The sequence below is a fragment of the Coregonus lavaretus genome (assembly GCF_964263955.1).
Source record: "Coregonus lavaretus genome assembly, chromosome: 1".
Taxonomy (NCBI): Eukaryota; Metazoa; Chordata; class Actinopteri; order Salmoniformes; family Salmonidae; genus Coregonus; species Coregonus lavaretus.
The window spans coordinates 79,553,626-79,580,036 of NC_139988.1; the positions used below are offsets into that span (position 1 = coordinate 79,553,626).

At 45.7% G+C, this 26,411-nt stretch overlaps 2 protein-coding genes across 2 annotated transcripts in view; one reads left to right on the forward strand and one right to left on the reverse strand.

Annotated features, from left to right (window-relative positions):
• Positions 1 to 26,411, forward strand: part of LOC311132225 (thyroid hormone receptor alpha-like) — a 202,691-nt gene that overhangs the window by 50,358 nt on the left and 125,922 nt on the right. The gene's annotated exons all lie outside the window — the stretch shown is intronic.
• LOC311131053 (E3 SUMO-protein ligase ZBED1-like) lies at positions 19,302 to 21,921 on the reverse strand. The gene is made up of 3 exons (XM_084163872.1): positions 21,352 to 21,921; positions 20,222 to 20,850; positions 19,302 to 20,137 (listed from the first exon to the last, which is right to left on the reverse strand). The coding sequence occupies exons 1-3, from the start codon at positions 21,908 to 21,910 to the stop codon at positions 19,745 to 19,747; spliced, it is 1,581 nt and encodes a 526-aa protein (XP_084019998.1). The 5' UTR covers positions 21,911 to 21,921; the 3' UTR covers positions 19,302 to 19,744.

Here is a 26,411-nt window from a genome sequence, read left to right on the forward strand (position 1 = left end):
GGACTTTTGGACACACAAACACACACACACACACACACACACACACACACACACACACACACACTATCCTTGTGGGGACCAAACAAAAACCTATTTTCCCTAAATCTCAGTCAAGGATAGAAGTGCTGCTTTCTCCAGCCTCCAGTTTTTTTCTTACTGGATGGGATTAGCAGCACTTCTTCTGTGTCTTCACAGAGGACCTTCTGCACTTTGGGCCAATTGGCAACTTTTTTCGCTGTCACCATTATTTAGTTTTGGACTTTTTTTGTAGATCGATTTTATGATTATTATTTTTATTTTGCTACCTGAGGAGTTCGAAAAGGACAAAACGCGTTGTAGCTCGACTCCCCTTCTGTGCCTCTGCTGAGGTGATAGCCGTAAGGTAGGCGGGTGCTTGCCTGGAGGTTTGGGGAGTTCTTTCCTTTTTTGCTTGTTGTGTTTTTGCTTTTCCCTGCTTTTTCTCTTTTCTTCTCTCTTCTACTCACTCAATCACTTGCTCCACTCAGCCACACAGACATGTACAGACATGTACAGACATGTGCAGACACAGGAAAGGCGATGTTTTGGGCCAAAGGGGCCACGTTGTGTGTGTGGGTGCGATGCGTGGTCGGTATGTTGCTCCTCGTCGCCCCAGTCTCCTTATGTGTTCTTAGGCAGAATCACAACAGGGCCAACGTGGTGATGCAGAGGAACATAGCCGCGGGCTGAGTTTCAAGGAACTCGGGCTTAGGTTGCTGAGAGGGAGGGGACACCCGACGGACAGCTAGACAGACAGACACGCACACAAGGGCTCGCGGGCTCAGCGGCTCGCTCTCATAGCAGGCAGCGGGCATAACAATGGCGCGGCTCTCCATCTGACCTTTCTGGGTGGGTATATAAATCTAGACTGGAACAATGGGGGGCCGAATAGTCCACACTTGGGCTCTCATTCTCCGGTGTGTTGGCGGTCGAGCGGAGTGCCACTGTTTCATGCATGGACCATAGCGGGGATGCATCTAACAGTTAGACACTGACGTCACCTGTCGGAGGTGGCGGTCACGCGGACAACTGCTGCTTTCGCCCAGATGACACTCCTTCGCAACCGTAGCTGACCTTTTGGAAGGAAGGACATAACGGCCCCTGTGAGGGTTGACGGATGGTAGCGGCCGGTTGCCCCTGTGCATGCCTGGGTCTGTGTTAGGTTCTCTCCCTGTTACTGTCGGCGCCCTCGCATGTCTCCCCTTCTTCTTGGCCTGTGTGGCTTTGAGGGGTATCGACTTCCCCAACACTGAACTCTAACCTTAACCTTTGGGTGTGGAGTGCCTCACCTTAACCTTTGAGGTGTTGCCTAACCCTAATCTTCTATGCTGACCTGTGTTCCCTGAGGCTTGTGCATGTGGGTCAGGGTTTCTCATCTTGCCTGTCACAAAGCGGAGTGCATTCTCCCAGGGGTTCATGCATTGTTATTGTAAGGTGCATCTACCACTCGGAGCTCTGTTCCTAATACCTAACCCTTAACCTAACCCTAACCTTAACCCTTAACCTAACCCTAACCTTAACCCTTAATCCTAACTCCTAACTCCTAAACCTATCACCTAACCCTAAAATAGCATTTTTGCTTGTGGGGACCGGCACATTTTTCTTGTTTTACTATCCTTGTTAGGACTTCTGGACCCCACGAGGTTAGTAAAACCAAAAACACACACACGTCTTTCTTTTCCCCGCACACAGGTAGGAGAGAGAGGAATGCATAACCTAATTTTGGTATTTGGAAGTGTTCCAGATCAGCTTTGTTCTGCACCTTCTCATTAAACTTTGACCTTTGTCACCGTGGGTCTAGTGGTATAATATCCTTTATTCATGATCCTTTATCCATTCCACCTTCCTGCCAGAGCCCCGCTATAAAGGAGGACAGGCCCATGGTTAATGGTGTTACTGTAAATCCTGGACCCCCTGCTGATTGCCAAGCCTCCCTCGCACTTCCTCCATCTCTTTGTGCCCATGCATGCCTCTGCCTGCCAGCTCTGGTGTTATCATCATTGCATAACCCCTCAGCCAATAAAGTGCCCCACGTGCCTTTTGGCAAAGCACCTCTTTGAATCCCTGCCAAGGCAGCCAAGGTTAGCCGGGTGCAAAGTGTGCCACGGCCGGTGACACACCTCTGAGAGAGAGTGTGTGTGTGTGTCCCTTGCTGCTGATTCAGGATGTGTGTGTGTGTGTGTGTGTGGAAGATAATCACAAATAATTTGTAGACTGCAAATTGACTTCAACAAGCCAAAACATATATAATATTTGACTAAAACATAATCAACTCAAACCTTCCTTACATATGTATACAATCACAAATATCTTACTTTAAAATCACTTGGAGCTGATTTTCTGGTGTTTTTACAGTTTTTTATGTCCAACAATTTAAAAAAGCACAGGGTTCCCCAACTGGCGGAATTTGGCCTGCGGGTGATTTTATTTGGCCCCCAAGTTCTGAGTAAAATATTTAAATACAATAATATATATGTGTGAATATACTGAACAAAAATATAAACGCAGCATGCAACAATTTCTAAGATTTTACAGAGTTAGAGTTCATATAAGGATATCAGTCAATTGAAATAAATTAATTAGGCCCTAATCTATGGATTTCACATGACTGGGAATACAGATATGCATCTGTTGGTCACAAATACCTTTTTAAAAAGGTAGAGGCGTGGATCAGAAAACCAGTCAGTATCTGGTGTGACCACCATTTGCCTCATGCAGCGCGACACATCTCCTTTGCAAAGAGTTGATCAGGCTGTTGATTGTGGCCTGTGGAATGTTGTCCCACTCTTCAATAGTTGTGCGAAGTTGCTGGATATTGGCGGGAACTGGAACGCGCTGTTGTGCACGTCGATCCAGAGCATCCCAAACATGCTCAATGGGTGATGTCTGGTGAGTATGCAGGCCATGGAAGAACTGGGACATTTTCAGCTTCCAGGAATTGTGTACAGATCGTTACAACATGGAGCCGTGCATTATCATGAGGTGAAGGCGGCGGATGAATGGCACGACAGTGGGCCTCAGGATCTCGTCACGATATCTCTGTGCATTCAAATTGCCATCGATAAAATGCAATGGTGTTCGTTGCCCATAGCTTATGCCTGCCCATACCATAACCCCACCGCCACCATGGGGAACAAATGTTCACAACATTGACATCAGCAAACCGCTCACCCACACGGCGCCATACACGTGGTCTGTGCTTGTGAGGCCAGTTGGATGTATTACCAAATTCTCTAAAACGCTTATAGTAGAGAAATTAACATTAAATTATCTGGCAACAGCTCAGGTGGACATTCCTGCAGTCAGCATGCCAATTGAATGCTCCCTCAAAACTTGAGACGTCTGTGGCATTGTGTTGAGTGGCCTTTTATTGTCCCCAGCACAAGGTGCACCTGTGTAATGATCATGTTGTTTAATCAGCTTCTTGATATGCCACACTTGTCAGGTGGATGGATTATTTTAGCAACGGCAAAATGCTCACTAACAAGGATGTAAAACAGATTTGTGCAAAACATTTGAGTGAAATACGCTTTTTGTGTGTATGGAACATTTCTGGGATCTTTAATTATTTTTGTTTTTCTCTCAGAAAACTTGGGGGCCAAATAAAATCACGGGCAGCCAGTTGGGGAACCCTGTGCTCTCAGCAAACGTCTGAGAATAATCCCTGACCTGTCTGTAAATGCTTTTATTTGGATGGGCCCCTCACCTCCTGACCCTTTGCACAGCTAGCTAGACAGTATGTTCCTGAAATACCTTCTCAGCTTGCCCCCTTACCTCCCCCTGGTATCTGCCTCTGCCCTGCATATTTACAACATACACGTCCATACATTAGTGTTCAGTGAGCACGCTAGCTGCCAGGCATGCCTCTGGGATGTGGTCCGGTTTGTGTTTGGTGGAACATACTGGACTCGACCATCACAGCAACTGAATATTAATAGAAGGTGCTGATAAAGGGGAAGAAAAGGGTATTGGTTCACCTCACCACACCGGTTCTATTTGAAGCTGTTTGAAGCTGTTATTAGCAGCAACGGGCTAAAATCGGCGCTTTGTGCTAACGCTATGTATGCTAGGCTAAATAGGGCATGTCAGTCAAGTTGCTGACGTTTACCAGGCTGTTGGCTAAGAGTGCACTAGCGCTTAGGCTACACTAAATAGGTCAGTCAAGGTGCTGAAGTTTAGCCTAACCAGGCTGTAGCCTACTGAGTGTGCACTAGGCTAGTTAGGCTATGTAGCTAGCGCACGTCAACTGTCAGCCTGTTCAGTGCTCACCCGGTCTGGGAACATTTATTCAGTTGTTACACAGGGATTCGGGTGAGGGTGGGGGGAAACACCAGGAAAGTGCACTTTGAATGGGGAGAGCAGGAGGGGCGAGGTGTCTTTCTTTGAATAGGGGATACATCTATAACCAGACTAATTGCCTCAGCTTATATTCAACAGGTTATAAAGAGCATGTGTGGATGGATGGATCGATCAGCTATTTAAAGGCCCAGTGCAGTAAAAACGTGATTTTCCTGTGTTTCTACACTATGAGGTTGGAATAATACTGTGAAATTGTGAAAATAATGATAATGTCCTTTTAGTGTAAGAGCTGTTTGAAAAGACCGCCTGAAATTTCAGCCTGTTTTGGTGGGAGGGAGTTTTGGCCTTCCATGGTGACATCACCATGCGGTAAATTAGTTAATAGACCAATAAGAAAAAGAGTTCCAAACCTCTCCTAAAAACAGCAAGTTTTTTGTTTTCCCACTCAAACCACTCCCAGACAGTCCTATCTAAATTCTTGCTTGAGAATTTGCTCTTTGCTAAGAAGATATTTTTGTTTCTTTTTGACCATTTAAATTGAAAACAATCACAAGATACTTAATTGTTCACAGAAATGATTTGATATTGAGATAAAAACGGCTGCATTGGACATTTAAAGCTTAGTATCAACATGTAATGGTGGTAAACTGGGTGGAATTAGATCTCATCCCTCTGTATCTGATCTCATCCACCCTTAGGTGTTGAGTCTCATCCTCCTTTTCCTGTGGGCCTCATACCTCCTTGGTTACCCAGTTCAGTTTGAGTAGCTCTTTCCACCCCTGTACATTTGCAGCTGGAAAGGGCCCGACCCTTGGCTGACATCCAGCCTCCTTTAAATGCACTGTAATCCCGTTTCATGATGTTGTTTTTTTCTATTTTTTCTCTCTTTCCCCCTCACTCACTTTCTCTCTCTTTCCCTCTCCTTCTCTTTCCCTGGCTCTCTCTTGCCTTGAGATATTGTGTATCCATTTGGCTTCTTTAATGTACAGTACTTAAATCCACCCCTCCACACAAACAGTCATGCCACGTACTGTACGCTACACACACGTTACACAAACGTTACGCACGTTACACACTACGCACACGGGTAGACACTTGCAGAAGTACACACACGCACGCACTTGCACACACACACACACACGTTTGTTTTACTATCCTTGTGGGGACCAAACAATTTATTCCCATTCAAAATCCTATTTTCCCTAAACCTGGCGAAATGTCCCCACCCAGCGAAATGTCCCCACTGTTTTGCTATCAACACACACACACACACACACACACACACACATACACACGACTATAAAAACATGTATCCACTGCTTTTCACGCCACATTTTGTTCTGTGAAGTCTCAGCAGAGCTTTTCGGCTTGCTGTCCTGCTCACTGTGCTCCCCTCAGGAATTTTGTCTGCTGTTCAAAAATCCTAAATCAGCACCCTGGGCCCCTCTGCTTTGCGGCTGTCACCCCACATGTTGACCTGCATGGGGACGAGTGTGTGTGTGTGTGTGTTTCTGCACATGTTTGTGAGAAAGATTGTTTGTGTAAGTGTTCGTGTTTGAAGAAAAAAAAAAAAAAGTGTTTGTCTGTGTGTTTGTGTGCGAGCGAGCGCACGTTCAGATGTGGGTGTTTTCCGGAGGGGCTGACCAAGCCTCTTATGCTATCTAAGACAACCTGTCCTGAACAGGCCCTCACCACAATCTTTCCCGAGCCTGTCAATCCGCTAGATAGCTTCTGGTGCCAAAGCTCCTTTGACACTATTTTCTCTCCTTCTTCCATTTCTACTCATTTTCCCTCCACAACCTCCCCTCTGTGTTTATCTGTCTTTCTACCGTTCTCACCCTTCATCAATTTCCACTTTTGATTGGTCACCTTCTGAAGCATCCTCTACTCTTCTTTCCATTTGTGTGTACTGGTGAGCTCACCCGTGTGTGTGTGTACAGATGTCGGATCTTAACTTAATCGTTGCGGATAATTTTCCTGTTGCATCAGGAAATGTAAATGAGCCTCGTGATTCCTTGAAAATGAGCAGTTCTCTTTCTCTCCATGCGGGGGCAGTCGGGTCATTGGGACCAGGGCTTGCTATCAAAATAATATTCTCTCTCGCTCGCTCAAACGCTAGGCCTAGGTCTTATTACTGCAACATTCAAATGTACAAAAATGTATCTGAAATGCAGCCATACACATCAACAACCGTCATTTTATATAGCTTAATAATACAAGATCGATATTAATGTCCACTAGGCTAGGACATACAAGTGTGAAGTGTATCTATCCTAAGGTTACAAATGAACTGTTAAAATTGAGTCAAAATGTGGCCTGGAGCGGTCTAGTAGTTAGGGCTGCTGCCTTCAGCACGCACATATAGGCCTACTGTGTCGGTGTAGGTTCGACTCCAGCCCACGCCCTTCTGGCACAAATAACTCAATCCCCCCGATTGACTTGATGTAGTTACACATTTCAAATATGGACAGTCCAGGGATATTTTACCCCCGATCGTGATAAAAATGGACCATTCCAGACAGTTTTGCATAACATAAATAGGAACGGAATAAAAAAAATTACAGTAGGCTACACCAACATTCGTTTCCATGCATACAAAGTGTCAGGTAAATTGCCACAGTAGATTTTACGTGGTAAAAGGGGAAATACTTTATTTATATTGTACGGAATGCTTGTCAAATAGATAAACCGCCCTTAGTCTGTAAAAAACGGACTTAGTTATTGCGATGTCAATACCAACCAGAGGGCGAAAATATCTTGAAAGACTTTGGTGTCAAGCAGGATTAAGGCAGAGAGGACAGCCATTTCACCCGTGATACAAGTCAGTATTCGACGTCCATCCATGTCTGGAGATGACATGGAAACCGGCCACTAGGGGCAACAGTGAGCGCTGTTACCTTCATGTAGGTTTCGCTAGGGCGCTGTGAATGGGGATGGGTGTAAGCATCTGCCTCTGATTTCAAAGGTTGCAATTTCGAACCCAGTGATAGAAAGTTGTTTTTGCGATTTTTGTTTTAAGCCTATCCCAAACCTTAACCCTTACCTTAACCATTCTGAGTTAATGCCTATCCTTAAGATTTCAGAGTCAATGCCTAAACTTAACCTTAAACACTAAACTTCAAAATTTGACATTTGAGAAACATGGATGAACGTCTAATTCTGAAGTGAGACTGCGAGAGATAGTTGAGAGAGGAAGAGGCGAAGCGAGAGGGTTCACTCTCAATGCATTTCTATGGGTTTAATATGCAGACCTAAGCTTCCCGCCTGGCTTCCTGCCTTTGGGACAATGACTCCCATTGTTAGGGCAGAGACATGAGCATCTCGTCATTATATACAGATCTCAGACTAAGGTAACACCGACATCATCTTTTAAGGAGCGGTAATGAGGTGACCAATAATGGTTGCAGTTGAGATCAGCTGTGCGGGTGAATTTAGCGCATATTGATGGTTTAACGAGACATCAGCTGGCGATAATCTAGTGTCATCAATGGTTGCAATAGGCCCCTTGTTATTTGATTATATTCCAATAGGCTACATTTTGTAAAATACCTGTTAGCCTATCCATTGTCACATAATGAAAGGTGTGAAAATGAATTGACACATTATGGTAAACTGTGACAGCAAACAAAAAGGACAACAACTTAGTGCAATTGATTTGACATTCATTTATTATTTAAGTCTGCCAGCATCATCTTGCAGATGTCCTCCAGCACAGTGAAGACTCCAATGAAGACTAACATCAAACAAAGTCCGTAGGCTGTACAGTTTCAATTACGGTCTTATTCAAAGTTTACTTAATATCTATCAATGTGCTCAATTTCATAAAAAGGTAAATGGTACTCGAGACATTGGAATAATTTTACAATTTCAATAACATTAATTAAAATGTATTTCACAAGATCATTTCAAGTACATGTGATGGTGAATGCATACTAAAAAGATTTATGCCAAGTGTGCTGTTACATTTTTCACTCAGAATGAAATAAGAGGATCAATTAAGTTTTACAACAGTCAAACAATCAATATCGACATTTCAGTATCAATCATGTTGCTAGTATGCAAATCAGATACATTTCAGCATGGTAGATATTCAGATAAGAATCATAATTTTCCTGCCAAGATAGGATTTACCCATCCTCCTCTTCTGAACCTCTCCTTTCCACTTTGAAGTGGATTTTCTTTTCTTGGCTGGCCCATTCTCCTCCCCCTCGGTTGTGCCGCTACAAGCTGTAAATGAAAAGACACACACACACAAAAATATACACTACCGGTCAAAAGTTTTAGAACACCTAGTCATTCAAGATGGCGTAGCAGTGCGGTCGTGTATTCTGTAGTGTGCTCGTGTAAATAGCCTGTTTTTAGTTTTTTTGTATTTTTTGTATATATTTCTCAATCTCACTTTTCATCCTTCAACTAAATATACTTTCCTGCAACCCGCCTCACCCAATGTGGAACGGATTCTATAATTTCTTATACCTTTTTATCTAAAACCTACGGCTGAAACTAGCCAGCTAACTAGCTACTTGCTATTAGCCACCGTTAGTGGTTTTCACCATTGTCCGTGGCCTGCACTACCTACCAGCCAGCTCTAGCCTGGACAATTATCGGCCAGTCTGCACTATCAACCCAGAACATATCAGATTTTCTGCCGGAATCACTGAATCACTGGACCTTAACACCGGATCATCGCAGCTAGCTAGCTGCAACCGAATGGATGTTGTTGTTGGCTAATCACCACTGTCCCGAAGCAAGCACCAGTTAGCCTTGAGATAGCCAGGAGATGGGCCTGGCTCGAGGCTATCTACCTCTGTCAACCGGACGGGACCTCCTAGTGTCGACACGGAGCCCCGCCGATCCATCACGACTGGTCTGCCGACGTAATCATCTGATGTGGTTTCAACAGGCTTCCCGTTGCGACGACCATGAAGATCCATCTGCTAGCCCCAGCCCGCTAGCACACGCAATCAACAGCCGTGCCTCCTGCTCGCCTGTGCCGTAGCAGCCATCGAAATGCTCCCGGACTCACCTATTGCTGTTCACTGGACCTTATGATCACTCAGCTACACAGCTGATGCCTGCTGGACCATTCCTTTACACAGTACCCCATCCTGTTTATCTGTCTAGTTTATCTGTTTAGCCTCAGCCCAAACTTTCATCGCCATTACCAGTTGTTGTCTTAGCTCTCTCGAATAACACCTGTGATTGCTTTATGCCTCTCTCCCATGTCAATATGCCTTGCCTATTGCTGTTTCGGTTAGTTCTTATTATACAATTTCACTGTAGAGCCCCCAGTCCCGCTCAACCTGCCTCAGATAGCTCCTTTGACCCACCCCCCATACACGCAGAGACCGGCTCAATCGGTGCCTCCAGTGATGCTCTCTCTTTCATCGTTACCCAATGCTTAGGTTTACCTCCACTGTACTCATATCCTTCCATATCCTTGTCTGTACATAATGCCCTGAATCTATTCTACAACGCCCGGAAATCTGCCCCTTTTTTTCTCTGTACCCAACAAACTAGAAGACCAGTTCTTAAAGCCTTTAGCCGTATCCTTATTCTACTCCTCCTCTGTTCCTCTGGTGATGTAGAGGTTAACCCAGGCCCTGTAGCCCCCAGTATCACTCCTACTCCCCAGGCGCTATCATTTGTTGACTTCTGTAACCGTAAAAGCCTTGGTTTCTTGCATGTTAACATCAGAAGCCTCCTCCCTAAGTTTGAGTTATTCACTCCGCCAACCCTGATGTTCTAGCAGTGTCTGAATCCTGGCTTAGGAAGGCCACCAAAAACTCTGAAATTTCCAGCCCCAACTACAAAATGTTCTGTCTAGATAGAACTGCCAAAGGGGACGGAGTTGCAATCTACTGTAGAGATAGCCTGCAGAGCTCTATCATACTATCCAGGTCTGTGCCCAAACAGTTTGAGCTTCTACTTCTAAAAATCCACCTTTCCAGAAATAAGTCTATCACTGTTGTCGCTTGCTATGGACCCCCCTCAGCCCCCAGCTGTGCCCTGGACACCATATGTGAATTGATTGCCCCCCATCTATCCTCAGAGTTCGTACTGCTTGGTGACCTAAACTGGGATATGCTTAACACCCCGGCCGTCCTACAATCTAAACTAGATGCCCTCAATCTCACACAAATTCTCAAGGAACCTACCAGGTACAACCCTAAATCCGTAAACATGGGCACCCTCATAGATCTCATCCTGACTAATTTACCCTCTAAATACACCTCCGCTGTCTTCAACCAGGATCTCAGTGATCACTGCCTCATTGCCAGCGTCTGTAATGGGTCCGCGGTCAAACGACCACCCCTCGTCACTGTCAAATGCTCCCTAAAACACTTCAGCGAGCAGGCCTTTCTAATTTTTTATTTTATTTTTTTATTTCACCTTTATTTAACCAGGTAAGCCAGTTGAGAACAGGTTCTCATTTACAACTGCGACCTGGCCAAGATAAAGCAAAGTAGTGCAATAAAAACAACACAGAGTTACATATGGGGTAAAAAACATAAAGTCAGAAATACAACAGAAAATATATATACAGTGTGTGCAAATGTAGCAAGTTATGGAGGTAAGGCAATAAATAGGCTATAGTGCAGAATAATTACAATAGTATTAACACTGGAATGCTAGATGTGCAAGAGATTATGTGCAAATAGAGATACTGGGGTGCAAAAGAGCAAAATAAATAACAATATAGGGATGAGGTAGTTGGGTGGGCTAATTTCGGATGGGCTGTGTACAGGTGCAGTGATCGGTAAGGTGCTCTGACAACTGATGCTTAAAGTTATTGAGGGAGATAAGAGTCTCCAGCTTCAGAGATTTTTGCAATTCGTTCCAGTCATTGGCAGCAGAGAACTGGAAGGAATGGCGGCCAAAGGAGGTGTTGGCTTTGGGAATGACCAGTGAGATATACCTGCTGGAGCGCAGACTACGGGTGGGTGCTGCTATGGTGACCAATGAGCTAAGATAAGGCGGGGATTTGCCTAGCAGTGATTTATAGATGGCCTGGAGCCAGTGGGTTTGACGACGAACATGTAGTGAGGACCAGCCAACAAGAGCGTACAGGTCACAGTGGTGGGTAGTGTATGGGGCTTTGGAGACAAAACGGATGGCACTGTGATAGACTACATCCAATTTGCTGAGTAGAGTGTTGGAGGCTATTTTGTAAATTACATCGCCGAAGTCAAGGATCGGTAGGATAGTCAGTTTTACGAGGGCATGTTTGGCAGCATGAGTGAAGGAGGCTTTATTGCGAAATAGGAAGCCGATTCTAGATTTAACTTTGGATTGGAGATTCTTTATGTGAGTCTGGAAGTTGAGTTTACAGTCTAACCAGACACCTAGGTATTTGTAGTTGTCCACATACTCTAGGTCAGACCCGTCGAGAGTGGTGATTCTAGTCGGGTGGGCGGGTGCCAGCAGCGTTCGATTGAAAAGCATGCATTTAGTTTTACTAGTGTTTAAGAGCAGTTGGAGGCTACTGAAGGATTGTTGTATGGCATTGAAGCTCGTTTGGAGGTTTGTTAACACAGTGTCCAATGAAGGGCCAGATGTATACAAAATGGTGTCGTCTGCGTAGAGGTGGATCTGAGAGTCACCAGCAGCAAGAGCGACATCATTGATATACACGGAGAAAAGTGTCGGCCCAAGAATTGAACCCTGTGGCACCCCCATAGAGACTGCCATAGGTCCAGACAACAGGCCCTCCGATTTGACACACTGAACTCTATCTGAGAAGTAGTTGGTGAACCAGGCGAGGCAGTCATTTGAGAAACCAAGGCTATTTAGTCTGCCAATAAGAATGCGGTGGTTGACAGAGTCGAAAGCCTTGGCCAGGTCGATGAAGACGGCTGCACAGTACTGTCTATTATCAATCGCGGTTATAATATCGTTTAGGACCTTGAGCGTGGCTGAAGTGCACCCGTGACCAGCTCGGAAACCGGATTGCATAGCGGAGAAGGTACGGTGGTATTCGAAATGGTCGATGATCTGTTTGTTAACTTGGCTTTCGAATACTTTCGAAAGGCAGGGCAGGATGGATATAGGTCTGTAGCAGTTTGGATCTAGAGTGTCACCCCCTTTGAAGAGGGGGATGACCGCGGCAGCTTTCCAATCTCTGGGGATCTCAGACGTTATGAAAGAGAGGTTGAACAGACTAGTAATAGGGGTAGCGACAATTTCGGCGGCTAGTTTTAGAAAGAAAGGGTCCAGATTGTCTAGCCCAGCTGATTTGTAGGGGTCCAGATTTTGCAGCGCTTTCAAAACATCAGCTGTCTGAATTTGTGTGAAGGAGAAGCGGGGGGGGCATGGGCAAGTTGCAGCAGAGGGTGCATAGTTGGTGGCCGGGTTAGTGGTAGCCAGATGGAAAGCATGGCCAGCTGTAGCAAAATGCTTGTTGAAATTCTCGATTATTGTAGATTTATCGGTGGTGATAGTGTTTCCTAGCCTCAGTGCAGTGGGCAGCTGGGAGGAAGTGCTCTTATTCTCCATGGACTTTACAGTGTCCCAAAACTTTTTGGAGTTAGTGCTACAGGATGCAAATTTCTGTTTGAAAAAGTTAGCCTTTGCTTTCCTGACTGCTTGTGTATATTGGTTCCTAACTTCCCTGAAAAGTTGCATATCGCGGGGGCTATTTGATGCTAATGCTGTACGCCACAGGATGTTATTGTGCTGGTCAAGGGCAGTCAAGTCTGAGGAGAACCAGGGGCTATATCGGTTCTTAGTTCTGTATTTTTTGAATGGGGCATGTTTATTTAAGATTGAGAGGAAATTACTTTTAAGGAACAACCAGGCATCCTCTACTGACGGAATGAGATCTATATCCATCCAGGATACCTGGGCCAGGTCAATTAGGAAGGCCTCCTCGCTAAAGTGTTTTAGGGAGCGTTTGACAGTGATGAGGGGTGGTCGTTTGACCGCGGACCCGTTACGGACGCAGGCAATAAGGCAGTGATCGCTGAGATCCTGGTTGAAGACAGCTGAGGTGTATTTAGAGGGTATGTTAGTCAGGATGATATCTATGAGGGTACCCATGTTTACGGATTTAGGGTTGTACCTGGTAGGTTCGTTGATAATTTGCGTGAGGTTGAGGGCATCTAGCTTGGATTGTAGGATGGCTGGGGTATTAAGCATATCCCAATTTAGGTCACCAAGCAGTACAAACTCTGAGGATAAATGGGGGGCAATCAATTCACATATGGTGTCCAGGGCACAGCTGGGGGCTGAGGGGGGTCTGTAGCAAGCGGCAACAGTGAGAGACTTATTTCTGGAAAGGTGGATTTTTAGAAGTAGAAGCTCAAACTGTTTGGGCACAGACCTGGATAGTATGATAGAGCTCTGCAGGCTATCTCTACAGTAGATTGCAACTCCACCCCCTTTGGCAGTTCTATCTAGACGGAAAATGTTATAGTTGGGGATGGAAATTTCAGAATTTTTGGTGGCCTTCCTGAGCCAGGATTCAGACACTGCTAGAACATCAGGGTTGGCAGAGTGTGCTAACGCAGTGAATAACTCAAACTTAGGAAGTAGACTTCTGATATTTATGTGCAAGAAACCAAGACTTTTGCGATTACAGAAGTCATCAAATGATAGCGCCTGGGGAGTAGGAGTGATACTGAGGGCTGCAGGGCCTGGGTTAGCCTCTACATCACCAGAGGAACAGAGGAGGACTAGAATAAGGATACGGCTAAAGGCTTTAAGAACTGGTCTTCTAGTGCGTTGGGTACATAGAATAAAGAGGGCAGATTTCCGGGTGTTATAGAAAAGATTCAGGGCATTATGTACAGACAAGGATATAGAAGGATATGAGTAAAGTGGAGGTAAACCTAAGCGTTGGGTAACAATGAAAGAGATAGCATCGCTGGAGGCATCAATTGAGTCGGTCTCCGCGTGTATTGGGGGAGGTGCAAAGGAGCTATCTAAGGCAGGTTTAGCTAGGCTGGGGGGTCTACAGTGATATAGTACAATTAGAAATAACCGAAACAACAATAAACTAACCATGTTTGGGCTGAGGCTAAACATAAACAGGATGTAGTACCGTAAAAAGGAACAGTCCAGCAGATATCAGCTGTATAGCTGAGTTATCATAAGGTCCGGTGGTGAAGTACTAGTGAGTAAGAGGCCACGGCTAGCGTGTGCTAGCGGGCCAGGGCTAGCAGATGGATGGAATCTTCGTGGTTAACGTCGTAACCACATCAGACGATTTCGTCGGCAGACCAGTCGTGTAGGATCGGCGGGGCTCCGTGTCAACACTAGGTGGTCCCGTCCGGTTGACAGAGAGGTAGATAGCCGGGAGATGGGCCTAGCTCAGGATGATTAGCCAGACCACAGCGTCCGTTTTGTTGTAGCTAGCTGGTAGCGACAAATCCGGAGTTAAAGGTCCAGTGATTCAGTGATTCCGGCGGAAAAACTGATATGTTCTGGGTCGATAACGCGCTGTGCAGACTGGCCGAATATCCGGTGATCAATGTCCAGTGATTAAAATTAATCCCGCAGAAAAAAATCCAATGTTCTGGGTGAAACACCGCTAGCTATGGCTAATAGCAAGTAACTAGTTAGCTGGCTAGCTGGCTAGCTAGTTTCACTGGAGATTCTAGATAAAAGGTAAGTCAATAATAGAATCCGTTCCACATTGAGTGAGGCGGGTTGCAGGAAAGTATATTTTGTAGAAGGATGAAAAGTCTGATAGGGAAATAGGTACGAAAAAATACAAAAAAACAAGGTATTTACAGGCTATTTACAGACACACGACAGAAACAGGACTGCACTACTTCGCCATCTTGGAATAGGGTAATTGACCTGGCCTGGGTATCCTGGATGGATATTGACCTCATTCCGTCAGTAGAGGATGCCTGGTTGTTCTTTAACCTCTTAAGGCCCAAGCTGTTTTTTTACATGCATTTTTTATTTCTCTTTGCTATTTGGGCTTATTGGAACCTAATTAGAATAAAAACTAAGTATCATCTTTTGATATGATGTACTTTTAGAGAAAAATGATGTCCACATATGTGGATTCATGGTCCGAATTGCATTAGGCTAACATTTTCAACACAACTAATTTAAGTATGTATGTATGTATTTAGTGATTTAATTGTTATTTATTTCATTGGGACCATGTACAGCTTTTTAGCTGCATCAGAGCTAGCTTTTTTCCCATTTTACGTGTGTGCATGTTTACAAGCATATTAGCTGTTTCGAGGAGCCTCAGTCCATAAGTACACTTACGTGTACTTCATGTTTAGCGACCTACAAAGTTGCTAGTTTTACAGTTTTTTTTTCAAATTTGCATGTCATGACAAATATACAAGGCTTTTATAAATATCTAAATCAGAATAAGCCATGAAATATGACAGAACTTCTACACAATTGTGGACATAAGAGCTAAAAAGTGCTGTCCACGTATGTGACCACTAAGCCCTAGGAGGTTAAAAGTGCTTTCCTCTCCATCTTAAATAAGCATGCCCCATTCCAAAAATTCAGAACTAAGAACAGATATAGCCCCTGGTTCACCCCAGACTTGACTGCCCTTGACCAGCACAAAAACATCCTGTGGCATATTGCATTAGCATCGAACAGCCCCCGCGATATGCAACTTTTCAGGGAAGTCAGGAACCAATATACACAATCAGTAAGGAAAGCAAAGGCTAGCTTTTTCAAACAGAAATTTGCATCCTGTAGCATTAACGCCAAAAGGTTTTGGGACACTGTAAAGTCCATGGAGAATAAGAGCACCTCCTCCCAGCTGCCCACTGCACTGAGGCTAGGAAACACTGTCACCACCTATAAATCTACGATAATCAAGAATTTCAATAAGCATTTTGCTACGGCTGGCCATGCTTTCCACCTGGCTACCCCCCCCCCCCCCCCCCCCCCCCCCGCCCCCCCCCCCCCCACTTCTCCTTCACCCAAATTCAGATAGCTGATGTTCTGAAAGAGCTGCAAAATCTGGACCCCTACAAATCAGCTTTTAGCAACCCCTATTACTAACCTGTTCAACCTCTCTTTCGTATCATCTGAGATCCCCAGAGATTGGAAAGCTGCCGCGGTCATCCCCCTCTTCAAAGGGGGTGACACTAGATCCAAACTGTTACAGACCTATATCCATCCTGCCCTGCCTTTCGAAAGTATTTGAAAGCCAAGTTAACAAACACATCACCGACCATTTCGAATCCCACCGTACCTTCTCCGCTATGCAATCTGTTTCCGAGCTGATCATGGGTGTACCTCAGTCATGCTCAAGGTCCTAAACGATATTATAACCGCGATCGATAAAAGACAGTACTGTGCAGCCATCTTCATCGACCTGGCCAAGGCTTTCGACTCTGTAAATCACTGCATTCTTATTGGCAGACTAAATAGCTGTCACACCCTGGCTCTGGGGACTCTATATGTTGAGCCAGGGTGTGTAGATTCTATGTGTTTATGTTCTGTGTGGGAGTTCTAGTTTGTGTATTTCTATGTTGGCCAGAGTGGCTCCCAATCAGAGGCAACGAATGTCAGCTGTTGCTGGTTGTCTCTGATTGGGAGCCATATTTAGACAGGCTGTGTTCCCACAGGTGTTGTGGGATCTTGTTTCCGTTTGGTTTGTTTCCGTGTTAACCGTAGGACTGCACGTTTCGTTTATTGTTTTGTTGTTATATTATCACTAAAGATAATAAAGTTAAGTATGTTTGCAACTAACGCTGCGCATTGGTCTACTCTCTACGACGATCGTGACAGAAGATCCCACCATACCAGGACCAAGCAGCGTGTCCAGGAGCAGGCAGCCTGGACGTGGGAGCAAATATTGGACGGGCAGGGGTCCTGGATCCAGGCCGGGATGGATCGCCGTCCATGGAGTGAGATGGTAGAGGCGCGACGGAGAGAGGAGCAACGGCGTCAACAGTGTCGTCGTCGGACGGACGAGAGGCAACCCCAAAAACTTTTTAGGGGGGGCATACGGCATGGGCGACGGGGCAGCAGGAGGCAGCTACAGGGCGTAGTAGGAGGTTAGGTGAGGAGGCCACCAGGTTAAGGGGGCTATTGGCGCAGAGGGAGCAGGAGTTAGTGGTGCAGAGGGTGGAGCTATTGGAGGCGATAAGGGAGAAGGTGAGAATTGAGGCACGGCGAGAGGAACTCGGTAGGCAGCTGAGGGAGCGGAGGGTTATGACGAAACCCAGTCCCGCTCCTCACACCAAGCAAGTGGTGTGCGTCACCAGTCCGGTCCGGCCCGTTCCTGCTCCCCGCACTAAGTGGATGGTGCGCGTCGCCAGCCCGGCCCGGCCTGTTCCTGCTCCTCGCACCAAGCCTACGGTGCGCGTCGCCAGCCCGGCCCGGCCTGTTCCTGCCCCTCGCACCAAGTGTACGGTGCGCGTCGCCAGCCCGGCCCGGCCTGTTCCTGCTCCTCGCACCAAGCCTACGGTGCGCGTCGCCAGCCCGGCCCGGCCTGTTCCTGCCCCTCGCACCAAGTGTACGGTGCGCGTCGCCAGCCCGGCCCGGCCTGTTCCTGCCACTCGCACCAAGCCTACGGTGTGCGTCGCCAGCCCGGCCCGGCCTGTTCCTGCTCCTCGCACCAAGCCTACGGTGTGCGTCGCCAGCACGGCCCGGCCTGTTCCTGCTCCTCGCACCAAGCCTACGGTGTGCGTCGCCAGCCCGGCCCGGCCTGTTCCTGCCACTCGCACCAAGCCTACGGTGCGCGTCGCCAGCCCGGCCCGGCCTGTTCCTGCCACTCGCACCAAGCCTACGGTGCGCGTCGCCAGCCCGGCCCGGCCTGTTCCTGCCACTCGCACCAAGCCTACGGTGCGCGTCGCCAGCCCGGCCTGGCCTGTTCCTGCCCTTCGCACCAAGCCTACGGTGCGCGTCGCCAGCCCGGCCCGGCCTGTTCCTGCCACTCGCACCAAGCCTACGGTGCGCGTCGCCAGCCCGGCCCGGCCTGTTCCTGCCCTTCGCACCAAGCCTACGGTGCGCGTCGCCAGCCCGGCCCGGCCTGTTCCTGCCACTCGCACCAAGCCTACGGTGCGCGTCGCCAGCCCGGCCCGGCCTGTTCCTGCCCTTCGCACCAAACCTACGGTGCGCGTCGCCAGCCCGGCCCGGCCTGTTCCTGCTACTCGCACCAAGCCAGGGGTGCGAGTCGTCAGCCTGGTAAGGCCCGTTCCTGCTCCACGCACCAAGCCAGGGGTGCGAGTCGTCAGCCCGGTAAGGCCCGTTCCGGCTCCACGCACCAAGCCAGGGGTGCGCATCGTCAGCCAGGTCCGGCCCGTAGCTGCTCCACGCACCAAGCCAGGGGTGCGCATCGTCAGGCCGGTCCGGCCCGTAGCTGCTCCACGCACCAAGCCAGGGGTGCGCATCGTCAGCCCGGTCCGGCCCGTAGCTGCTCCACGCACCAAGCCAGGGGTGCGCATCGTCAGCCCGGTCCGGCCCGTTCCTGCTCCACGCACCAAGCCAGGGGTGTGCGTCGTCAGTCCGGCACAACCCGTGCCTGGGTTACCGGTGCCTGGTCAGGTACCGGTCAGCTACTACACACCGGAGCTGAAGCTATCCGCTCCTACGATGTCCAGTTCAGCTCCAGCCAGCGGGGCCAGACCGGACCAGGGGCGCTATGGGGGGATTATTGGAGGGTGGTGGGCAAGCCCGGAGCCGGAACCGCCTCCGAGGAGGAATGCCCACCCAGCCCTCCCCTGTTTGGTTCAAGTTGAGGCGCGGTCGCACTCCGCGCCTTTGGGGGGGGGGGTACTGTCACACCCTGGCTCTGGGGACTCTATATGTTGAGCCAGGGTGTGTAGATTCTAAGGCTGAACGATTTTGGAAAATAATCTAATTGCGATTTTTTGCCCCCAATATTGCGATTGCGATTTAATATGCGATTTAATTTATTTATCCTTTTTCCCCTACAAAACATAATGAATGATTTAAATATGACCAACACAATAGTATATACATTTAGTGTGAAATGTTCTTTCCCATAGGCTGGGTCTATTTGTTAGAATTAAATTCAAACATGTATGACTTGAAATAAATGACATTTTTATTGAACTGCTCATTACAGAAACATCTGTGGCTTTGCCACTGTGCATTTAAATAATTTAAACAAAGGCATGAACTTTGTAAACACTGTGTGCAAAAGGTACAGTCTTAAGAAAAAAATAATTTTAAATTGTATGTATCTTACTGCTCCCAAGTCAGTAACATTTCACACAACTGAAACAAGGAATTTGCTTTGAAAATATTTTGTAAAATCAAAGTAAATAAAGTTATAAATAAAAAATGAGAAATGCACTTTTAATTTAGACAAACTATTTTTTATAAACGATTTGAATATTATAATATAAAATAGATGAGCCTCACTTATCTCAAGTACACAACAATAACACACCACACAGACTAAAGTTCACTACGAGTATGGCACTGCCAGCCATACTTATCCAACAGTTCTGTTCTCAGTGGCTCACAGGTTTTTTGCTAAGAAAACCAGAATATTGACTTTTTCTGGCTTCAAGGCTGAGCGAGTGCAAGTCACAATATTCCCTCCTGTGCTAAAAAGACGCTCTGAGGGAGCGCTTGTAGCAGGTACACAAAGATACTTGCGTGCCATGGTGCACAACTGTGGGTAGCTGATCTTGTGCACCCTCCACCAAGCCAATGGATCATCTTCTCCATCAATGGTAGGAGTCATCAGGTAATTGTTTATCTCTGCCTCTGCGACATCTTCAAGATTTACAGGCAAAGAAGGAGAGGCTGAACTGGTCTTGAAAAAACTGCCAAGAGACCTCTTCGTCTTTTCCCCCAAGGACTGTGCACTTTGAGGCATCTGAACAGTTTCAGTACGAGACCTCTTCTCCTATTAGATGAAAACAACAGCCATTAGTTTTCCAGTTAGATTTTACAGAAAATTTTTGTTTTTGTGAAATACATAATTATTTACCCAATGATATGTACGTTGTGCCAAGTCTACTATCTCTGTCTTCAGACGAGTCTTGATAGCAGGGATGTTGTCTGTACTGATGTACTGTATTTTGAACCTAGGGTCCAGGAAACAGGCAACATCCAAAAGCTCCTGGATGTTTGGGTCTCCATATTTGTTATTGAGGTATGCTAGGACTTTGGTTTTTATTGATTTAGTCAGGTCAGTGTCCTCAGCATCTTCAGCCAGGACTGATGTGGCAAAAAGGTGGAGAACTGGCTTGAGGTAGGAGATGCTTACATACTCCTCTCCAGAAAGAGCATCAGTAAACTCCAGTAGAGGATGCAGTGCCTTGTGAATCGACTCCAACACGTCAATATCCTGCCAGGTTGGGATAAGGGAGCGTGCATATCGATCTCCAGACAATACCTGAGAAATGGCTTTGGCCTGTTCAAGCACTCTGGCAATCATCATTTCTTTAGAACCCCATCTTGTTGGGCACTCCGTTATGAGGTTGTGCTCAGGGAGTTTGAGCTCTCTCTGTGCCTCCGTCAGGGCTGCTTTCTTCTTCCAACTGTGGGAAAAGTGCCCCACCAGCTTCCTGCACAGTGCTGTTGCCCTTGACACTCTGTCATCTTTGAGTGCATTTTCTAAAAGAAATAAAAAGTAGTGTATTACACACAATTTGAGTTTTGATACAAGGCTCTCACTATTACACACTCAAATTAGCTGTAATTCTGAAATACACACATCCACAACACATCCTCTCTCTCTCTCTCAATTCAAAGGGTCTTTATTTGCATGTCAATTCTCTCTCTCTTTCTCTCTCTCTCTCTCTCATAAACACTAAAAAAACATGTAAAAAACAAAAACAAGAAAAGAAAAAAAATGCAGGTGGGCATTCCACCACAGACAGACATATGATATAAGCAAGTAAAATGAATTTACATATTAGAAAAGGAGTGGAAGTATGAATTTATTTAATCCCATCCGATTTATATAATATCATTTATATATATTTGTATATTCAGCTTTACTAATCGACGCATCTCTCTCTCTCGCACTCGCGCACACACACACACACACACAACACACACACACACACACACACACACACACACACACACACACACACACACACGATAACTTACCAATGGCAAGATGTAATCTGTGGCCAAAACATTGGAGCCTCGTCCATTCATTAAGCCGCGCAGCAAGCACCATATTCGACGCGTTGTCCGTCGTGATGCAGACGTGATTCTCCTCGTGGAGATCCCAGCTGACAAGCCCTTCTCTCAGGCCGGCTGCAATATTTTCCCCTGTGTGATCGTCTGGGAAGTAGGTAGTTTGTAGGCAGCGAGCTCGGAGGTTGAAATCTTCATCAATAAAATGGACTGTAAGACTCTGGTACGGCTCAGCTGTGCGGCTTGACCACATATCAGTAGTGCTAGCAAAAAACTCCACCGTTTTAAGTTCCGCGGCGACTTTCTCTTTGCACTTTTTGTACAGCTCCGGTATGGCAGTCTGACTGAAGTATGTGCGGGAGGGTATACTGTAACGTTTATCAAGCGTATGTATTAATGCCATGAACCCAGGCTTGGTCACCGTGCTGAGAGGCATCATATCTTTGGCTATGAACTCGGTTATTGTCCGAGTGATTTCTCCGTGCCGTTTTGAATTACGTTCATACGGAGTGACACTTTCGAACATTTCTGTCAGTGATCCCTGTCTTGAGGTATTTGGCTTGTCTCGCGCACTGATGCTCGGCATTTTGGTCATACAACTGTCATGCATTGATTTGTGGTATTTTTTTAAGTGCTGAAACAGGTTTGTAGTGTTACCCCGTGAAGTAGCAATCGGAGCACGGCATGCTCTGCACAACACCTGACGCTGCTCAGCATCTTCTTTTTTAAAACCAAAATAGTTCCACACCACCGACGTGCTGTTCCTCTTCGATATTAAAGTATCAGCTGTGTCAGTTTCTGACTGTTCCGTCGAGCAAGAGGCCATTGCGCTGGACAGCATGAAAAGTCGCGTCACGTGACCACCTCAAATCGCGCACGTTGCGATTAGAAAATCGCGTTCAGTCAAATCGCGATATTATCGCGAATGCAATTAATCGTTCAGCCCTAGTAGATTCTATGTGTTTATGTTCTGTGTGGGAGTTCTAGTTTGTGTATTTCTATGTTGGCCAGAGTGGCTCCCAATCAGAGGCAACGAGTGTCAGCTGTTGCTGGTTGTCTCTGATTGGGAGCCATATTTAGACAGGCTGTGTTCCCACAGGTGTTGTGGGATCTTGTTTCCGTTTGGTTTGTTTCCGTGTTAACCGTAGGACTGCACGTTTCGTTTATTGTTTTGTTGTTATATTATCACTAAAGATAATAAAGTTAAGTATGTTTGCAACTAACGCTGCGCATTGGTCTACTCTCTACGACGATCGTGACAATAGCATTGGTTTCTCAAATGACTGCCTCGCCTGGTTCACCAACTACTTCCTTCAGAAATTACTTGAGTAAGAGTACAAGTAGAGAGAGTACAGAGAATAGATAAGTACTAGTTCCTCCAAAAAGTCAAAGGGAGTGGGCTGGAGTCAAACCCAGGTCAGCGGCTGTAACCACTGGACCACACAGGCACTGAGGCAACCAATAATCTATTCAGCATATTGCTTGCCTTGAACATATAATAAACAATTGATCTAAAAAAACGGACTTTCCCTAACGAAAAATACATCTTCCTCCTACAAATATGTACATTTATTATAATCCACATAAGAATTCACACAAGATGCTGTATCCTGCCGTAGCCTACACAGGCTACTTGAACTGATGCTCAGTGGACCTGCAGTCTAAGTTATTGAATAGCCTACAAACACCACTTCCAGCTGCCCCCTGGCAGTGATTCAAAATATTCAATATTCATTCAAATCCTCCTGCTGCAGCATTATTTTCCTCCTGCGACGAAAGGGGTCAACATCTGTATGTGTGTGTGTGAGTGTGTTTTGGATGCTTCCTGCAGAAGAGTTCACATTTATGGGGGTGGGCTGGGGCTGGGGAATGTTGGTGTGTGTGCATCTGTTTTTGCCTGTGTTTGTGTGTGAAAGTATGAAAATGTATGCACTCATTAACTGTAAGTCGCTCTGGATAAGAGCGTCTGCTAAATGACTAAAAATGTAAATATAAATGTAAAATGTAAAAATGTGTGCATGCATGTGTTTGTGTATGCGTGCGTGTGTCTGTGTGTGTGAGTGTGTTTTGGAGGCTTCCTTTAATACATTTACATTTACATTTACGTCATTTAGCAGACGCTCTTATCCAGAGCGACTTACAGTTAGTGAGCGCATACATTTTTATTTATTTTTCATACTGGAATCGAACCCACAACCCTGGCGTTGCAAACGCCATGCTCTACCAACTGAGCTACATCCCTGCCGGCCATTCCCTCCCCTACCCATGGGTCTCCCGGTCGCGGCCGGCTACGACAGAGCCTGGATTCGTATACAGTACCCCTCTCTCTGGTTTGTCCCTGCATCCTGCTCCGTCTACCGTTGGAGACGAGAGAGAGGGACAAAAAAATACTCAGGGTGGAAAAATGTGTTATACAGATGTCTGTGGATCAGTGCTTTTGTTGAACAGAGGATCACACTCCTCCTCCTCCTCCTCCTCTTCCCTCTGGCCTGTCTACTTGTCTTTTTATCCTATACCTTCATATGACCCTTCCGTCTGATTCCTCTGTCTCTCTCTCTCTCTCTTTTCTCTCTCTCTCTCTCCCCTTTATCTCTCCCTCGCTCTCCCTCCCTCTCTCTCTCTCTCTCTCTCTCTCTGTTTCTCTCTCTCAGTGTCTGCTACCACTCATTTGTTATTTTCAATTAAGGAGGATCTCATTTAAAGAGACCGTGCTTAGTGGCACCAGCAGCCCTTAAACTCACCAGCCATTATATATGCATGTCAATTAACAAAACCCTAATTGATTCATTATTATCTGTTGACACAGTGTTAATATGGACCAGAGTGCTTTTGTGTATGTGCGTATCAGTGTGTGTGTGTGTGTGTGTCTATGCGTGCACATTTGTGTGTGCGTGGATGTTTTATGTGTGTGCGTGCATTTGTGAGTACCGTTGTGAATGTGTGTGTTTGTGTTTATGCATGTCCACATGTGTACAACATTTTGTGTGATTGTAGCTCTTCTGTGGGCCCAGTGTTTGTTAGCCAGGCAGCCTATGGGGCTCCCAGCAGTGTATGATGCTCAGATGGCAGGCCTGCTGCATATTACCTTAATGATTTACTGAGTTTGGCCGTGGCACTGACTCCGCCGCCTCTCCCCCCCCACCTCCATTCCTCCACTCCTCCATCCCTTCATCCCTGCACTGCAAACGTCTCCATTGGGCTTTTGTCCATTGTTTTAGGTCTGGGCTGGATTCTCAGCCTTGTGGCTCTTTTTCAAGGGAGACGTGCAGACTGGATGTGCTTGATGTGGGCTTGCTGGGAAGAAGCAAATAGTTTGATTCCTAGTAACATCCAGTCAAACTGTAATGTTGTTCACTGTACTTATTGTCACATGAAGCACCAGGGATTTAATGGAATTAAGGCATGTGAGTTTTGTAACAGCCAGATCTTTGATGTTTTTCTTTCTGTGGAAATACACATTATTTTTCATCCCCAAATATTCATACCCCTTGACTTATTGCACATTTTGTTATGTTACAGCCTGAATTCAAAATGGACTAAATAGATTTTTTTTTACCATCTACACACAATACCTCATAATGATGAAATGAAAAAATGTTTTTAGACATTTTTGCAAATTTATTGAAAATGAAATACAGAAATATCTTATTTACATAAGTATTCACACCCCTGAGTCAATACATGTTAGAATCACCTTCGGTAGCGATTACAGCTGTGAGTCTTTCTGGGTAAGTCTGTAAGAGCTTTGCACACCTGGATTGTACAATATTTGCATGTTATTCTTTTTTAAATTCTTCAAGCTCTGTCAAGTTGGTGGTTGATCATCGCAAGAAAGACATTTTCAGGTCTTGCCATAGATTTTCAAGTAGATTTATGTCAAAACTGTAACTAGGCCACAGGAACATTCAATGTCGTCTTGGTAAGCAACTCCAGTGTATATTTGGCCTTGTGTTTTAGGTTATTGTCCTGCTGAAAGGTGAATTTGTCTCCCACTGTTTGTTGGAAAGCAGACTGAACCAGGTTTTCCTGTGTTGTGTTGGATTTGCCCCAAACATAACGCTGTGTATTCAGGACATAATGTTCATTTCTTTGCCAATTTTTTGTTGTTGTTGTACTTTAGTGCTTTATTGCAAACAAGATGCATGTTTATTCCAAAATGCATGTATATTCCAAAACTGTACAGGCTTCCTTCTTTTCACTCTGTCATTTAGGTTAGTATTGTGTAACTGCAATGTTGTTGATCCATCCTCAGTTTTCTCCTATCATAGCCATTAAACTCTAACTGTTTTAAAGTCACTATTGCTCTCCGGTAACTGAGTTAGGAAGGACGTCTTTATCTTTGTAGTGACTGGGTGTATTGATACACCATCCAAAGTGTAATTAATAACTTCACTATGCTCAAAGTGATAGTCAGTGTCTGCTTTTTTATTTTGTATTTTTCAATCTACCAATAGGTGCCCTTCTTTGCGAGGCATTGGAAAACCTCCCTGGTCTTTGTGGTTGAATATGTGTTTGAAATTACATTATGAGGTATTGTATGTAGGCCAGTGACAAAATCTCAATTTAATCCATTTTAATTTCAGGCTGTAACACAATAAAGTCAAGGGGTATGAATACTTTCTGTATCTTAACGCACAGTACGTCCGTTGACAAATGGGTGACTATGAAATGTTCTCAAACCAACAAACTAGGCTAGCTGTAAAGTGCTAGTGTCTCATATCAGTTTGGCATAAACTGATATCACTATTTCGTTGTTACAGTAGGACATCCTTGTTAGGCTATAACTCGTTACAACTCGTCAGGCCATGCACTACCCCTGACCAAAGCAGGCTTCATCGAAAGTCCTTCAGCGATAGGTCACGAAGGTTTAACCACTTTATCAATGATTTCATCGCAGCTCTTGTATACAGTGAGGGAAAAAAGTATTTGATCCCCTGCTGATTTTGTACGTTTGCCCACTGACAAAGAAATGATCAGTCTATAATTTTAATGGTAGGTTTATTTCAATAACAACACAAAAAATCCAG

What these genes read in the sequence shown, in the direction of transcription:
- LOC311131053 (XM_084163872.1), bottom strand. Translation starts at nt 21,910, where the DNA reads ATGTTCGAAAGTGTCACTCCGTATGAACGTAATTCAAAACGGCACGGA. An exon ending in CAGATTACATCTTGCCATTG is followed by an intron (nt 20,851 to 21,351) that starts GTAAGTTATCGT and finishes TATTTCTTTTAG; the next exon opens with AAAATGCACTCAAAGATGAC. An exon ending in CACAACGTACATATCATTGG is followed by an intron (nt 20,138 to 20,221) that starts GTAAATAATTAT and finishes TTCATCTAATAG; the next exon opens with GAGAAGAGGTCTCGTACTGA.